We start from the raw sequence: 16,972 nt of genomic DNA on the forward strand, positions 1-16,972 counted from the left end.
CAACGGGTGAGCATACATGCATAGTTGAGGGCTGCGTATTTTCCAAAGATCCAGAAAAACAAGATAATGACGAGACAAACAAAGCATTGGAAAACAAGAGAGCGACACTTAACATTCTGGTCAGACGTCTGGTACTTGATCCTCTGAATCTTTGCCCTGGCATCCACGAGGCTCCAGTGGTTTCTTCTCTGGCCTCTGTTAGGCTATCAGAGCTGATGATGATTGGAACAGTTGGAGCTGAAGGACAGAACGGGCGTAGGCTCTGGTGGCCTGACCGTGGTGACAGGCATGTCAGGGTTGTGGTCCAGAGTGGCGTGCCCTTTGCCAAAGAAGAAACCCACGTCCTCTTTTAATGAGGTCACAGCTGACGAGGTCAGACGCAAGCCGTCAGCAGAGTTGTTGACAGTACGTGGCCAGTGTCGACATTGCGCCTCTGTACGGCTGCTAGACAGTCTCTCTCTTCAACACCCATCAACACGTCCACCTCCCCCCCGCTCTCCACATCCTCCTCCCTCCTCTCGATTTCCTGCCTCGGCTTCTGATATGGCTCGTCTCAGCACAGGACGTCCATCTCCCTCCTCCTCCTCCTCCTCCTCCTCCCGCCCGCCTTTGTGGCCGGGACACACAGCTGTCATTAGGCTGCCTGACACACACAGCCAGAGTCTGATTGCAAACCAAGTTAGTGCCCGAGACACACTCAACACTGTCTAACAGTCTTTCACACGCACAGCCACACACAGAAACACGCTAACACATTGAATCACTCCCGAGTCCCCCTGCTAACACACACATAGAACGTACACTACCCATCGTACCCCCCAACCACACACACACACACACACACACACACACAGACGCGTGCACACGCACACACACATTAGCTTGGCCAGGTGTGAGTGGTCCTCAGTGCAGAGGCTGGCTACAGTTAGTCCAGGGAGCTCCACGGGCGCAGGCCTGCCAGCTCCATCAGCGCCCCAGCAACAGAGCCTGCTGCTCTGCTGTTAGCCTTCACCAGGGGGATACACCCCGGCAAAAAGAGCCTTTTAAAACACGGACAACAACAATGTGTATTGGTATTTGGTGAGAGTCAAATACCAATAAGGGCTTTCTCAAGCAGGAATTGACATGTGCAGACCATAAGAGGGACGGTGTTCCTTATTCCAAAGTTCAAAAATATGGGGTTCTGTTTTGGAATCCATGTTTGACGTCTCTCTAGCATTTATCTGTTCATAATGCTTCACAACAAATAAGCTTCTCGCCTCTTCCTCCCCTTATCTCTCCCTCTCTTCTCCATTATCCAATCACACACTCCAACATTCAACGACGTCAGCCTGTCAAGGGTTTTCACACATGCACACACACCCTTGTGACTAGTCCCATGGGAGGGGAATAAGAGGAAGGATTTCTGGTTTGATGTGCTGTCAGATTAGGGATTACCCAACAGCCAATTAGAAGTCTCAGTATCAGCAGCTCTCTGGGTGCTTACCACCCCTGTTTCAGAGAGGAGGGGAGAAGAAAATAGGGGAAGAGGGAGGGGGTCAGGGGGCTCGGAGATGAGGCAGCATCAGAGGACCAGATGATATAACAAGGGAAGGAAAGGAAAAGAGAGAAGTAGGGAGAGCCAGAGAGATCCTGAAAGGTTCTGAAACACATTGAAAGTGTCAAAGTTGAAGGGAAAGAAATAAAAAGAAAACTCAATAGTGGATAACAATTGTCAGCTTTATTGTTGTGTTTGCTAAAGGGGTACTTTTGAGGGAAGTGCTGTTTACTGGACAGGAGACCACTATCTAACAGCACGATTCAATATTGCCACCGTGAGGCTTCAGAGGGAACTACAAGATATGATGGCACAGGTAAACAAAAATGTAACAGTAGCATGTTGTGTGCGTGTGTGTGTACATGCATGTGTGTACGTATGTGGAGGGGGAAAAGTGTGTGTATAAGCTGAGTGTATTTGTGTGGCTGCATGTATCTAAGTTAATAAGCTCAGCTGATCAGCTGTATGGCTCATGATGAAGGCACTGCATTCCCTACAGTTTGGGGATCTGGGGATCGAGGAATGTTGTTATCTGGTGACTTGAACTCTGTTCTGTCCTGGTCATCAGAAATGAGTAGCTTTGTGTCCAGCTGGAGCTCCAGGTTTCCCATCATCTGGCTTGGAAGTCTGTCAGACAGACGTGAAAACACATACAGAAAAATGAAGTGTGTCTTTGTCTGAGTGTGTCCCTCTGCGGATGTGCTTGTGTGCATCTCCCACCATACCTTGGTCTTGAAGAAGAGATTGATGACCCCCTTGGAGCGCCTGTCTGGGGTGCGGTTGTCTCCGGGCACACAGACGGACATGCTCTTACTGTCCCTCTTGGAACGCGCTGACTCCGCCTCCTCAGTCCCACTGACCACTGAGAGAGAGAGGCCTGAGGAACAGGAAAACGTCAGAAAACAGGATATGCCGTGTGTGTGTGTGGGTGTGCGCGTGCGTGCGTAGGTGCGTGTGTTACCTGTTATAGCAGGCAGGGATCTGGAGTTGGCATTGGTCAGCATGACGTTTCCTTCGTTGGAGTCTGCTAGGTTGGTGTCACTGCGAAACTCTTGCTTCTTTGACAGCTAGAGGGAGACAGAGAGCACGGGCGCACACTGACATACTGTCTGGCTGAGGAGGGTGCTACTGAAGCAAATGATAACAACTTATTTTTAATAAGTATAACTCTACATATGTATATATGTATATATGTATATATATATATCTTCTTTTTCTTTAGTCTACCGTCTCCCCTTTATCATTCATCTTCTGCTCTCTACTCTCTTCCTCTCCATCTATGTGTTCCTCTCTCACCCGCTTGCTGTCCAACGTGCTGGTTCTCTCTCTCTCCTCGGTGATAAAGATCATGCTGCTCCTCTTCCTCCCCCTCTTGGACTTCCTCAGCTTGACCCCGCCCTCTAACCCGCCCTCGTCCGCCGTGCTGACACTCCCGCTGGAGTGCTGCAGGACGGGGGTCCGGGGGGCGCCGTTGTCATTGAAGGGGCCACTTAAAGGCCAGAGGAGGGGAGAATAAAGGAGAGGGGAGGTAAGCAGAGAGAGGAGGAGAGGACCATCAAGGAGAGGAGGGGAGGAGACCAAAAGAGAGGAGAAAGGAGTAGAGGAGATGGGGAAGAGAAGAGAAAGAAAGAACAAGAGAGGAGAGAAGAGTAGAGATGTAATGCTTAAAATGTCATTCATGTAAACGTGTAAACATGTACCTCGAGTTCAAGAGGAACAAGCGTGCATGAATATGAGAGTGTGTGTGTGAGTGTGTGTTACCCGTCAGGGAAAGACTTGGTGGGGGTCCCACACTCAGACCCCTGCATGGAAGAGACAGAGATGATGGACTGGCGCATGCGAAGGACAGAATGTGGACGAGTGGATTTCCTGTCATCCATATCAGGCTAGGAGGGAGGGATGACAGAAGGTGTCAACAGTAAACATGCCACCCTTATCCCCCGTCTCTCTCTCTCCTGTCTTTCTCCTCTCTCTCCTCTTACCAGCTCTCTCACTCCATACTCCTTCTCCACCTTCTTTCTCAGCTGTTTGAAGCAGTCCTCCATGCGCTCGTGGAAGGGTCGCAGGTCGTCAGTCACCCTCTTCCCATGAAGGGAGATTCCTCCGCCCAGCAACGGAATCTAAGGGGAAGGCAGGGGATAGAAAATGTGTGTGCGTGTGACTTTGTGTGCACGCTGGTGCATGTGCATCTGTGTGCTTGTGTATGCTTGAATGGATGGCAGTGCGTGTGTGCTTATGTTTGGGGCCCTGAGTACCTGCCAGGCGATGAGGTCTTTGAGGCGGAGCAGCTTGTCTCTGTCCTCAGGGTGATGCTGGGTGTACTCCTCCGTGAAGAAAGCCTAGACTCACACACACACACAAGACATGCTCTAAACTACACTCAAAAAACACCCATTTATGTTTACCAACGGCATGCTAGGAATGACAACGAGCTTACAACTTTAGGCTTAAGACATTGGAAAAACAGCATAGCACAAACCACGTCATCCACCTACAAGATATATATCCATCAATTCAAGGGTAAGATATAAGTCGGCAGGAAATAAAAAATATGTGTATAGTTTATCTGCTGGTAAGATTATGTATGGAGACTTTAATGTATGTGACGGTTGTAATTGGCTGGAGGAAATGAAGATAGTTTGATGTCCGACCTTCTCGTAATTGGCGAAGCCTCCCATGACGGCCGGGTCCACGATGCCATTGAGCAGCATGGAGAGGGGGTTGATGGGAAGGCTCCAGTCGGCCTGGTACTGGTTGATCAAGGTGAGGATCTTCTCATTGGTGGACTCCATGGTCTCTATGGCGTTCTCCAGAGGACTCAGGGTAGTCTGAGATAGACAGGTCAGTTAGACTGTTCTAGTAGCAAACAGGACAGGACACACACAGAAACATAAAGAAACACACAAACACACTCACATGTTTTGTGTCTGTGGCCTCAAACCCACGCAGAATCCCTGGGAGTTTGTACACAGTTGTGAAGGTGGTACGCTCAATCCACATAGACTAGGAGAGAGGGAGATAAAGACAGAGGGAGAGGAAAGATAAGAGAGAGAGAGAGAATATGAGACAAGGAAATAAACAGAGAGAGGAAAAATGACAGAGAATCAGACAGAGATAGATGAAATAAACAGATATTAAATGGTAATTGATGGTCAATAACAATATGTAATTCAGTCACTCAGCCAGCCAGTCAGTCAGCCAGCCTTCCAGGCACTTACAACAAACTCATTGCTGGGGTCAACAGAGCCCTTTCTAACTGGTCTGGAGTAGTGGAAACGCTGAACGTAGTTGGATTTGTAGAAGCTACAGAAACAGAAACATCATCACCTTCCTTTCAACGCCAACATTGACCATGTACCATACAACCAGAATAATACTGGTTCAGAATTCAAAAAGGGAGAAGAAAAAGAGAGAGAAAGGAAGGTGGGAGATAGAGAGAGAGGTTGAGGAGATAGGGAGAAGGAAGACAAAGAGAGAGTAGAAGGGAGGCAGAAAGAGAGTGAGGCTGACTTGATGATCTGGTCTGGAACAGGCTTGCTCTTGAGACGAGGTGGGATCTCCAGAACTGTCTGGACAGTGAAACACTGGATATCTGACATGGCCTGGTCAGGGACAGAAACCTAGCATGCCAGCATGTGTGTGGGTCTGGACTGTGTGTTTGCATATGCATCTGTGTCGGTGTGTATGGGTGTGGAGCCATTTGTGGGTCTGTCTGGTGTGTTTGTGTGTTTATATCCATACATGTATGTGCCTGTGTGTGTGTGTGTGTGTGTGTGTGTGTTGAGAGGATACACTGCATGGGGGAGTTCTTGATGTCATCCTCAGGCATGGTGGTGATGTTGAGGCACACGGCACTGGGGAACTGACTCATCAACTCGTTCAGGAAGTCCTCTCTGCGCTCAAAGTCCTTCCCCCGGTGGATGAACACCTTGTTCTGCTCACACACACACACACACACACACACACACACACACACACACACACACACACACACACACACACACACACACACACATATACAAGCTCTGGATCAAATGTATCACATAGCAGCACTAGTGGTACTTCATTGGCAGGTTAAGAAATATTTTGAATATTGCCCAAGCAAACTCACGGCATACCATAACTAAATTCCATCTCTGTCCTCAGAGATGGAATTTAGCCTTAGACAAGAAGGGACAGACAGAGAGAGATAAAGGGAAAAGTTCAACGAATAAATGCAGACTCAAGTTGCAAGAACAAACTGGAAGGCCTTTTCATATCCCCACTCTGTTCTCTCTCTCTCTCTCTCTCTCTCTCTCTCTCTCTCTCTCTCTCTCTCTCTCTCTCTCTCTCTCTCTCTCTCTCTCTCTCTCTCTCTCTCTCTCTCTCTCTCTCTCTCTCTCTCTCTCTCTCTCTCTCACACACACACACACACACACAAATACATACCCTGAGGAAAGCAGGGTAGCCCTGTCCATAGTACCCCACTGCAAAGTAGTCAAGTTTGGGCCTCAGGATCTTCATGATGTTCTCATAGAACTTAGCCTGCTTTTCCTAGAGGGAGAGAGGGGTAGGGGGTGGAGAGGGAGAGAGGGAGAGCGGGGTGGAGAGGGAGAGAGGGAGAGCGGGGTGGAGAGGGAGAGAGGGAGAGTGGGGTGGAGAGGGAGAGAGGGGTAGGGGGTGGAGATGACAGAGAGGAGAGCGAGAAAGAGATTGATATGTATAGTGAAGCACAGCATTCGTATCTCAACAACACTGTCGGCTAAATAACGCATTTTCAAGAGTGAAAAATGGAGGACAGATAAGAACGCCAAGGGCAGTATCTGTCATATTTATGTAGTCTCTCTAGGGAGTGGGGAGAGGAAAGGGAGGAGGTATTGTAAAATAATACCAAAACGGTGTAACACCTTAGGATAAAGGAGAATTAGAGAGAATGTGAGAGAGGGAGAGAGAGAGAGAGAGAGAGAGAGAGAGAGAGAGAGAGAGAGAGAGAGAGAGAGAGAGAGAGAGAGAGAGAGAGAGAGAGAGAGAGAGAGAGAGAGAGATGGGAGTCATTGAAGGTTTACAGAGTGAGTGTGAGCTGGATGATAAACTTGTTGCAGTGTTGATATCTTTCTGTGCACCTTTCTGTGCGTCCGTGGATGTATGTGTGTGTTTTGTCTCACCAGTCTCTTGCTGAGAAGCTCATAGTCAAACACCTCCAACTCGTATTGATTGGCCAGCTCCTTACACAGAGTGATGGCTTCCTCCCACATCTGCACACACACACACACACACACACACATTGACTAAAGAATACTGGGAATACAACAGCAGTTTGCTTATTTTAGTTTAATATAGCTTAGCTTAGTTTATTTGATCTTAATTTAGTTTAGCTTAGCGCCATGTGGAGACAGTGTGTGTCTGGGCCTGACCTTGCCCTTGTCAAAGTAGTCAATGATGGTGTCGTAGAGTGTCTCCTTCAGCTGCCGCTGGGTGTGGGAGCCCTGGATCTCAAACTGGGGGTTGCACGGGTCATCACACCACTGGGGGATGGAGGGAAGGCGGAGGGACGGGAAGGAATAGATTGAGGGAGTAAGGGAGAAAAAGAGGGATGAAGAAATGAAAGGAGGGAGGGAGGGGAGGAGAGAAAACCAAAGATGCAGAAACACACATAAATGGATGGATAAAAGGCTCTGGGTGGAACTCTGAGAGCCTGGTGCCTGTTACATCATTCTCGTGCTTCTATCTCTGACACTACTGCTGGTGTGACAGGTGAAACTGATTGATGTCAACTATAAGAACATTTAAGAACTCCATTAAACTCCGGCATAACTACAGTTATGGGAGTGTTTTTGTGTGTATGCGTGTGTATGTGTGTGTGTATGCGGGTGTGTGTGTGTGCCTCTGCAGGCCTCTCTTCAGGCTCTTCTCCCAAGCCAGTAACAGCTCCATAAAAAAGATGGAGAGATAGAGAGGTCGGGGTCTCCCTCTCCTTCACACACGCTCACTCCATAAATCACCATAGTAACCCAGACGCCATGGCCAGCGCAATGCCATAAACCCACCTCTGGACTTCATCAGCTGGATTAATGCCCATTGGCTGGCGCTACGGGAATCCATTTATCAACTAATAAAAACCGACCATGCTCGCCCTTAGCTTGGAGTGTGGCATGGATCAAATGAATTCACCAGTTCCCTGAATCCCTCACTCTATATCAGAGAAAGATATTGTGTGAGTGTATGTTTGGTGTACCTGGAGCAGGTGTGAGTGTGTGTGTGGTGTACCTGGAGCAGGCGTGAGTGTGTGTGTGGTGTACCTTGAGCAGGCGTGAGTGTGTGTGTGGTGTACCTGGAGCAGGCGTGAGTGTGTGTGTGGTGTACCTGGAGCAGGCGTGAGTGTGTGTGTGGTGTACCTGGAGCAGGCGTGAGTGTGTGTGTGGTGTACCTGGAGCAGGCGTGAGTGTGTGTGTGGTGTACCTGGAGCAGGCGTGAGTGTGTGTGTGGTGTACCTGGAGCAGGCGTGAGTGTGTATGTGGTGTACCTGGAGCAGGCGTGAGTGTGTGTGTGGTGTACCTGGAGCAGGCGTGAGTGTGTGTGTGGTGTACCTGGAGCAGGCGTGAGTGTGTATGTGGTGTACCTGGAGCAGGCGTGAGTGTGTGTGTGGTGTACCTGGAGCAGGCGTGAGTGTGTGTGTGGTGTACCTGGAGCAGGCGTGAGTGTGTGTGTGGTGTACCTGGAGCAGGCGTGAGTGTGTGTGTGGTGTACCTGGAGCAGGCGTGAGTGTGTGTGTGGTGTACCTGGAGCAGGCGTGAGTGTGTGTGTGGTGTACCTGGAGCAGGCGTGAGTGTGTGTGTGGTGTACCTGGAGCAGGCGTGAGTGTGTGTGTGGTGTACCTGGAGCAGGCGTGAGTGTGTGTGTGGTGTACCTGGAGCAGGCGTGAGTGTGTGTGTGGTGTACCTGGAGCAGGCGTGAGTGTGTGTGTGGTGTACCTGGAGCAGGCGTGAGTGCAGTAACAGGGTGTACCTGGAGCAGGCGTGAGTGCAGTAACAGGGTGTACCTGGAGCAGGCGTGAGTGCAGTAACAGGGTGTACCTGGAGCAGGCGTGAGTGCAGTAACAGGGTGTACCTGGAGCAGGCGTGAGTGCAGTAACAGGGTGTACCTGGAGCAGGCGTGAGTGCAGTAACAGGGTGTACGCTGCCTCTGTGTAGTTGTCTACATCCAGGTGAAGGTCTCGCAGCTTGTAGAGGTATCTGTAGTCACACACACACACACACACACTCTACATCAGACTGCAGGTCAACAGTCAAGCCACTAGGTGTCTCTGTTCACCACAGAAGCCAGAGCTTCTGGGCCAAGCATGCTGGCATGCACGCTACTGAAGTTTGACCTTAACGGTGTCAAACCAGAGGAGACGAACATCCTGAATCTCCATAATTCACAAGCAAAATTAAATTAGAGATGGTGTGTGTGTGTTCATGCTGATAAAGTTATAAAAGTGTGCGAGTGTATGTGAGTGTCTGTTTGGTGTTGTGTGTTTTAAGTATTCAGTGAGTATGTGTCTCATATCAACACTGACGAACACATGGATCTTTAATGAGACAGAGGGCAGAATTACAAAAACCCTCCATCCCAACATTTCTTTATCCCAACCCGCCATCCAGCTGGCATCCTTCTCTTATATTCCTGTTGTCATTTTTCTATGTACGCCAACCTCTTGCTATGCCTCTAGAGAATCATAGTGCATCTTCCTGTCACTCAAACCCCCCCCCCCCCCCCCCCCCCCCCCCCACCACCATTAATTTATCTCATTTGCATTTGACTTCTCTCTCTTGCTTTTTTTTCTCCCTCTGTCCCTCGCCCCATCTATCTCTCTCGTTCCCTTTATTTATCTCTCGTTCTCTCCTGTCAGTAGCTCTCTGGAGCATAGTGGAGAACCAGTCTTAAGATTGAGTTTGTTCATGGGACTGGAAAGCTATGAGGCAGTCTGGAAGTCTGGACATATAGATTCTGTCTCTCCATCTTTATTTCCATCAGTTCATTTCTCTCTTTCTGCGGGTTGATCTGATGCTCACTACTTCAGTTGTTTGACTAACCTCTCCTTCCCGAGCCATCCCTCTATCCCCGTACATATTCTCACTACCTTATTCTTCCTCCTACCATGAGTGGACCATCTCTCCTTCTCTTTCCTTATCACTCCCCCCCCCCCTCTCTCTCCCTATCGCCCTTTCTCATCTCTCTCCCTTTCTCACTCACACTTTCTCTCTCCACCGCTCTCTCTCCACCGCTCTCTCTCTCACACACACACACACACACACACACACACACTCACTGTTCTCTCTTTCTATCCCCCCCCCACCCCCACCCCCTCATCATCTTTCCGTCCTAAAACGAGTTCACATGTTGCAGTGAGATGAGGGCCTGATCCTCTGGATTTTGACATTAATTCAGCAGGACTGAGATAATCCCTTGTCAGATTATACATACACACACACACACACATACACACTCACTCACATTCACACACTGACACTCGACCTAGACAAGGTCACATCTCACACATGACACTCATGTCATATGCATGGCAACTAGTCCTCAGTATATCATTCATACATGCATACATCCATCCATTTTATACACACTTAAACGTCTTACCTGATATACATCCCTTCTCGGTTTATATCTTTGTAGAAATTCTGCAGCACAAGAGAGAGTATCATTACTTTATGCCGATTAGTGAGTTTACAGTTTGTGTTGGTCTGGGTGTGTGCTCATCTGTGTGCGTGTCCATTTGCATGCTTCAGAGAGAATCAGTGTGTAGGTGTGTGTTTCAAAGCAACACACATTCCCTGTTTACGATAATGAAGTTTAATGATGTCTTAGGAGAGCAGATGAGTGGAACGACTGGATATGACCTGCAGTGTCATCCCCAGCTCTCACACAGAAAGAGACATCTTCCACACACACACACACACACACACACACACACACACACACACACACACACACACACACACACACACACACACACACACACACACACACACACACACACACACACACACACACACACACACACACACACACACCTCTACAGCATATTGTTTGAGCAGACAACAGGAAAGATGTGAGAAAGCAAATGATTCACCAGAAGAGACATGGTGCTCGTACAGATGTGTTGTTGGGATCTGTTGAAAATCCCCTTGGAGTGCTAATATCTAGCCTCATGCAGGAGATGTAAAGCAAATAAGAAGATATGCTAATGTCTGTTAACCTAAGGTTATGTACACAGTATGCGGATGAGATGCCGCACTGTCTGTTAGCTTAATGTAATGTATGTGGAAGAGACAGTACACGAACATCTGTTGGCCAAAGGTTTAGTCCTGTATGTAGATGAGCAGCCATGGTAACATCTGTTAGCTTCAGGTAATGCATGTGGGTAAAAAACTGTGCTAATGTTCGTTAGCCTCACAAACTTGGCTTTCCATTCAGGCACAAATGAAACGGAATGGCTAATGCCTAGCCCTGGGCTAAAGGAGAGCTACCACCAGCTGCAGAGATGAGAAGAGTCTGCACAAACACACAGACACATACCAGCCTATCACAGCCTGGGACTCTGCCTTTGTATTTATCGATTGGTTGATGTTCTAACTGTCTGTGTTTAGTCATGTGACAATACTCTGAATTATGGAATACTGTGTGAGTATTCTAGATGTTGATGATACATTTTAGATGTTAGGTATGTTATCATACAGTGCTGTATGCTTTGATTGCTGAAGAGGTTAACTACGTATTTGGGCTGACAAATATCGGGGCTCTTTTTTACTTGACATCTGAAAACAAAAGAATGACAATGGAAGTTTATGCAACCAATTGCAAACAGTCAACCAGGGGTGGAGATGACTAACTGATCTGTCAGGACCTTCAGAAGATTGTGAAAAAAGGAGGGACAAAGAGAAAAAGCTTTCCAAAAGAGAAGTGCTGTGTAATGGTCTGTCTTACTTCCTAAGTGGGTGGAGCTTACCAGGAGATTGACAGTGCAACACATGCGATTGTTGCGGCTGTCGTCGCTCCTGACGGTGCGGTAGTCAAGGAGACGAATCAGGAGTCCCTTCACCAAGGCGACAAAGTGCTCGACTTCTGGCCTTAGCGCCGGGTACTCCGCTGAACACTCCAACAGACTGTTACAAACACATACAATACAGAGCACAAATTTATGTAAAAACACACATACGCACAGCAAAGCTCGCAAAACACACACACAAATGGACGCCCACACACAGAGGTACAGGTACAGATAAACACACACAGAGGCAGAGAGACAATCACACAGACATACAAAACAATCAATAGGGGCTGATTCCTGATCCCATGCCTTGCAGGGCATGCATATGAAAGATTGTTATGGATGAGGGGTTTGACCGCCTGGGGCTGTGAATGGATTGGCTGAGAGGAGTTACCCACATGGTCTCCAGCAGCTGCATGTATCTCTCATCTCCTCCGCCTCCCTCCACCTCATGGTCCAGCTTTAGGATGATCTCATTCTCAAACTGGAGGGAGGGAGGGATGGAGGGAGGGAGGGAGAAATGAGAAGGAGAGAAATGAGAAGGAGAGAAAGAGTAAATAAATGAGAAGGAGAGAAATGAGAAGGAGAGAAAGGGTAAAGAAATGAGAATGGATCGAAACAGGAGAAAGATGATTTGAGAAAGAGAGTGAGATGGGAAGAGTGAAATGTTGGGAGAGATATAAATAAAGAGAGCAAAAAGGAGAGCAAGGCAGTGAAAAAAGTTTATATCTATCTACATTGCATATCAAGTAAATCAAACTAAGTATGCGTGCATGTGTGTGCATGCACAGGCGATCTAGTGTGTGTGTCCCTTACCTTCTGGAAGTGTGAGGAGTGTGTGTATTCACACAGCATCATGTCAAAGAAGATGGGGATGGTGGCCCTCCTCAGCTCCTCCTCTGGGATCAGAGTCATCTCCAGGATGGGGCCCACCATGCCAGGTATGAAGCAGATCTTATGGCTGCCTACAAACACACACACACACACACACACACACACACACACACACACACACACACACACACACACACACACACACACACAACACTGAGGGTCCCTTGAGTAACAAAAGCTCATAAATGTATGAATGTACTGTACAGTAACATTGCTCACACACACACACACACGTGTGGATACACACATTCTGTCTCTTCTTACCCAGTTTGTACCAAATGTCCCTAATGGCAAAACCAATGAGCCTCCTCATGTCTCCATACCTGCAGACGAGACAGCCACTATTCAATAAAGAGGACTCACATATCAACAACCCAACAGGGGTTGTATCGACGACTATGTGAATGTTTCAGATACTCCATGTGTATCCATTGTTAAGAATAAACAAACGATTCATGGCGTTGTCTCGTAGCGCTCTGCCTTGAATGAGTCTTGACTGTGTGAGACATTAAAACAACTGCATAGTTTCATAGCAATCTACCTACGATGAGTCTTCACAAACATCAACCTAAAAGGAAAACGAAGCCTCAAAGTCTCAATCAGTCTTGACCCAATCTTGACTGTGAGTCAGAGGCGATTAGACAAGGGGGTATTGACTCACTTGGCCAGGATCTTGGTCCTCTTGGTGGGGGAGAAGTGCTGAAGCTGCAAGGACTCTTGGGTAATAAACGCCACGGCCAAATGAAAGTAGTTATTCCACAACTAATGATAGAGATAGAGAGAGAAAGAGAGTGAGAGACAGAAAGTGATTCAAGATCAAATCCAAGTAAGCGCAAGCGGGGACTGGATCGATACTGACGAGCGTTGCCTGTCAAATACACACATGCACGCACACACACACACTGACCTGTACTTCAAAGTCGTTGTTGTTAAGAAACTTGAGGTTCATGGTGTCTGCATAGGTGTTGATGGCCCTGAGGAACACTCTGATGGAGAAGACACAAGACAACACAAACACATTTACATTTAGTCATTTAGCAGACGCTCTTATCCAGAGCGACTTACAGTAAGTACAGGGACATTCCCCCGAGGCAAGTAGGGTGAAGTGCCTTGCCCAAGGACACAACATAATTTTGCACGGCCGGGAATTGAACTGGCAACCTTCAGATTACTAGCCCGATTCCCTCACCGCTCAGCCACCTGACTCCCCTACACAGATCAAAACTCAACACACAAGCTGATGAACACCAGAGAAAAAGTCCCATGATCCTCTATTACTTTAGTATTAGCTGGATAGAAAAGATAACAAGAGTTGGAATGTCAAAACAGTTAAAAATACATTTATATTTCACAGAATATTAAAGTCTTCTGGGCAGATTTAGTGGTCAATAATTCTCACAATTGTTTTATTTATTTGACCTATATATTTTCAAACGCATTGCTTTTTAATGTTTTGTCATCATCATCAGTCATTAAGAAAGCTTGTTTTTTTTCTTTTATTAATCTTCCTAATCGGGGGGCAAACTCCCTTGATGTAAATTAGAGATAACTACAGTATGATCTAAATTAACCTCACTCACTCTGGTACTCTACACTTGCCAAAACCTGCTCTAGACAGCACAATTTGTGATGTGAAAGTTTACTAAAATGGGAAGCAAAGTCAAATGCAATCTGTCTGTGTCAACAGTATCTGGGAAAAGAACCGATCGTCCTTTTCCCTTTCTCATTTCTTTCTTGGATTCCCTGCCTATCTGCTCATTTCTCCCCAAGCAGTCTCCGTGTCCCTTATCATTCTCTGAGTGAGGGTGTGAATGTGTATGTGTCTGTGTATGTGTGTGTTTCTTTAAGTCTGCAATGCTGTCCAACACATGCTCAGTGAATATCTCCCAGATACCCACAGCAACACGAACACAAACAGAACACGTACATTACACAACATTCAAAACCCAACTTCAGCCAAGCAGCAAACTGGGTGGACTTTGTTTTGTATGTCTACTTTGTCCACTAACATGCTCACACTACAAACTTCTGTCGTGCTGTTAACATTAACATCATGCTAACTGCCTTCCTATAAATTAAGCTAACATTAGCCTAATGCTATCCACCTACCTATCAGGCTGAGATTAGCCTTAGCCACCTGCTTACCTACTAGGCTAACATTAGTTTCATGCTAGCCGCCTACGTACCAACTAGGCCTAATGGCTTATGCCGGCCTGATGCCAGCTAATTGCATTAACCTCAACCAGATAAACGTAATACATCTGATGGACTGTGGACCCTGCTGGGCTCACAACCTGGTCTCGGCATTGACCGTGGAGCTTACCATGATGTGTGTGTGTGTGTGTGATACCTGTTCTGCACCATGATCATGGCCATCCAATCAGATGGATACACATGTTTTCCGATCCGATCCTTAAACAGCAGGAACGTCTCCATGAGGAAGTCCTGTGAACCCCCAGACTGTGTTAGTGTGTATGTGATACTGCACTTGATGTGTGTGTGTGTTGTCTTACTTATTGTGTGCGTGTTATGTTTACTGTATGCATGATGTATGTGGCTCTGTGTGTACGTGTATGTGTGTATGTGTGTATGTGTGTATGTGGTGTGTGTCAGGACTTACCACCAGGTCGCATGTTCCAGAGAAGGTTTCAATGTAGCGTGAGTAGTGACTGTCTTCCATCTGGCTGAGGATTGCTGTCATACAGGCCACCACCCTGGACTGGTACACACACACACACAAACACATTTATGTGACGGCCGACGCACAACTACATGCTCGTACACACACACACACACACATACAGTTGGGAGGAGCAGGACCTAAATATTCCAAGCTATCTGTATATATACTTGTTACAAAGGACAATAAACCAAACGTAAAACTTAAACACACACAGCAGTTGAATTATTGTACGGAAGCCATATCTCATGTTCTGACATATTGGCATGTCAAGGGTGAACCGAGCTTATGATTCAAAGCTGCATCACAAATTGTGAATGTCAACAGCACATTTTGATGTTTGCATCTTCTGACAACTTGAGCATTACTAGCAAGGAGGTCTCAGCTTCTCATCAATCTACAGTTGTTTTTAGTTTTAGTTTGTTTACGTACTACAATTAATCATGTCCCAATTCATTTACAGGGATTAGAGTCCTAGGTTTTTTATCTTTGCTTGGGATACTTGCCCATTTGCTAGAATGTATTCAGATTAGGATGGTTGGCGATTTGGCAAGGCTAGCATCCAATTTCACATGTCTGAAAAGTGGATGTGGCTGAGTGTATTAAGTGCGTGTGCAACTGTGTTGCCCCCCCCCTTGTGAAACAAGGTTAAATGTTACATTCAAACCATTTAATTACAGTAGGGGGTAAAAAGGACAAAGAGGAGAAAAATAGGAATAAGCGAAAGATAAAAGAGTAAAAAAAAGAGAGAGACAAATAGAGATACAGATACAGAGAGAAGGATAGAAATAGAGACACATTTAGAGAGAGTCAGAGTCAGATAGAGAGATAGAGAGAGAAATGTACCGACCATCCGTGCCCTTCTGATCTGCCTTCAATGACAGGAATTAATATATTCTCTCTTTCCTTCTCTTTCCCTATCCCTACCTGCTTCCCCCTCTCCATCTCTGTTGGTGAGGCTGTCGAGTGATGTAGGAAGGGGGAAGTGAGTGCTGATGGATGGATATTTGACAGCAAAGACATCCGTCATATGGTTGGTTTGCCGGCTCTCTCGTGATGAGAAAAGGACTGTGTGTGTCTGTGCTCGTCCATCTGTGTGTGCTTGGGACGCGTGTAGGTGTGGTGTCTTTTATTGCTGTGGAGACATGCATCCTCACTACCTGCAAAGCACAGTGATATCAAGTCCTACACAGGTCACGCACACGCACAAGCAAACACCGGCACACACATTTATATTCTGCTGCTGTAAGCGTGTTCTCTGATGCTGAGAGTGGAGTCGCTGGGAGGCCTAGCCTTTAACAATCTCAACTGAAACATTGCCCTCGCTCAGACATGGAAACACACACACACACACACCCCCGCCAAGACAGTTCAATGAAAACCCAAGAATACCTGCATAAAAAAAATGATAATAACGTTTCGGATCACATCAAGCCGAAAACCACATCCACACAAACAAGCTCACACTTAAACTCTCTCTCGTACACACACATGTGCACACACCCACACATATACTGCAATTCCTTGGTAATCAGGGTTACATAATTATCTCATTAGGAATGTGTAGGATGCTTATCCCTCTCTCCCTGGTTAAACATGACACACTGACAAGACCCACTCGCTTTCATCTCTCCACCCTCCATCCCTCTCCTCCTCCGTCTGATCCCAAACGGACTGTGGTCTTTCTTTACTGTATGGTATAGCTGCCAGCTCTGGTGTCTTATCGGGGCCCAAGCACACACACAATCTTCACAAACACACATACACACCCACCCCCCATGAGTCAATTTCAAACATTCAGAAAACTTGGATTTAAGATTTTTTTTTTATCTCAATC

General features: G+C 47.0%; 1 protein-coding gene across 1 annotated transcript in view; it reads right to left on the reverse strand.

Moving 5' to 3' along the window:
* Positions 1-1,708: 1,708 nt before the first annotated feature.
* Positions 1,709-16,972, reverse strand: part of LOC136953844 (dedicator of cytokinesis protein 2) — a 55,331-nt gene continuing 40,067 nt past the window's right edge. Inside the window, exons 27-51 of the mRNA XM_067247283.1 lie at positions 15,076-15,174; positions 14,806-14,900; positions 13,363-13,441; positions 13,117-13,217; positions 12,720-12,778; positions 12,378-12,526; positions 11,960-12,045; positions 11,520-11,676; positions 10,151-10,191; positions 8,658-8,748; positions 6,931-7,041; positions 6,682-6,771; positions 5,966-6,070; positions 5,330-5,471; positions 5,048-5,129; positions 4,756-4,840; positions 4,454-4,540; positions 4,189-4,365; positions 3,793-3,876; positions 3,520-3,657; positions 3,299-3,423; positions 2,834-3,026; positions 2,499-2,604; positions 2,263-2,414; positions 1,709-2,164 (exon numbers count right to left, since the gene is read on the reverse strand). Coding sequence (XP_067103384.1) covers positions 2,102-2,164; positions 2,263-2,414; positions 2,499-2,604; positions 2,834-3,026; positions 3,299-3,423; positions 3,520-3,657; positions 3,793-3,876; positions 4,189-4,365; positions 4,454-4,540; positions 4,756-4,840; positions 5,048-5,129; positions 5,330-5,471; positions 5,966-6,070; positions 6,682-6,771; positions 6,931-7,041; positions 8,658-8,748; positions 10,151-10,191; positions 11,520-11,676; positions 11,960-12,045; positions 12,378-12,526; positions 12,720-12,778; positions 13,117-13,217; positions 13,363-13,441; positions 14,806-14,900; positions 15,076-15,174 — 2,697 coding nt within the window. The 3' untranslated portion in view covers positions 1,709-2,101. The remainder of the gene's footprint in view (positions 2,165-2,262; positions 2,415-2,498; positions 2,605-2,833; positions 3,027-3,298; positions 3,424-3,519; positions 3,658-3,792; positions 3,877-4,188; positions 4,366-4,453; positions 4,541-4,755; positions 4,841-5,047; positions 5,130-5,329; positions 5,472-5,965; positions 6,071-6,681; positions 6,772-6,930; positions 7,042-8,657; positions 8,749-10,150; positions 10,192-11,519; positions 11,677-11,959; positions 12,046-12,377; positions 12,527-12,719; positions 12,779-13,116; positions 13,218-13,362; positions 13,442-14,805; positions 14,901-15,075; positions 15,175-16,972) is intronic.

The sequence above is a fragment of the Osmerus mordax genome, chromosome 12, assembly GCF_038355195.1.
Source record: "Osmerus mordax isolate fOsmMor3 chromosome 12, fOsmMor3.pri, whole genome shotgun sequence".
Classification (NCBI taxonomy): Eukaryota; Metazoa; Chordata; class Actinopteri; order Osmeriformes; family Osmeridae; genus Osmerus; species Osmerus mordax.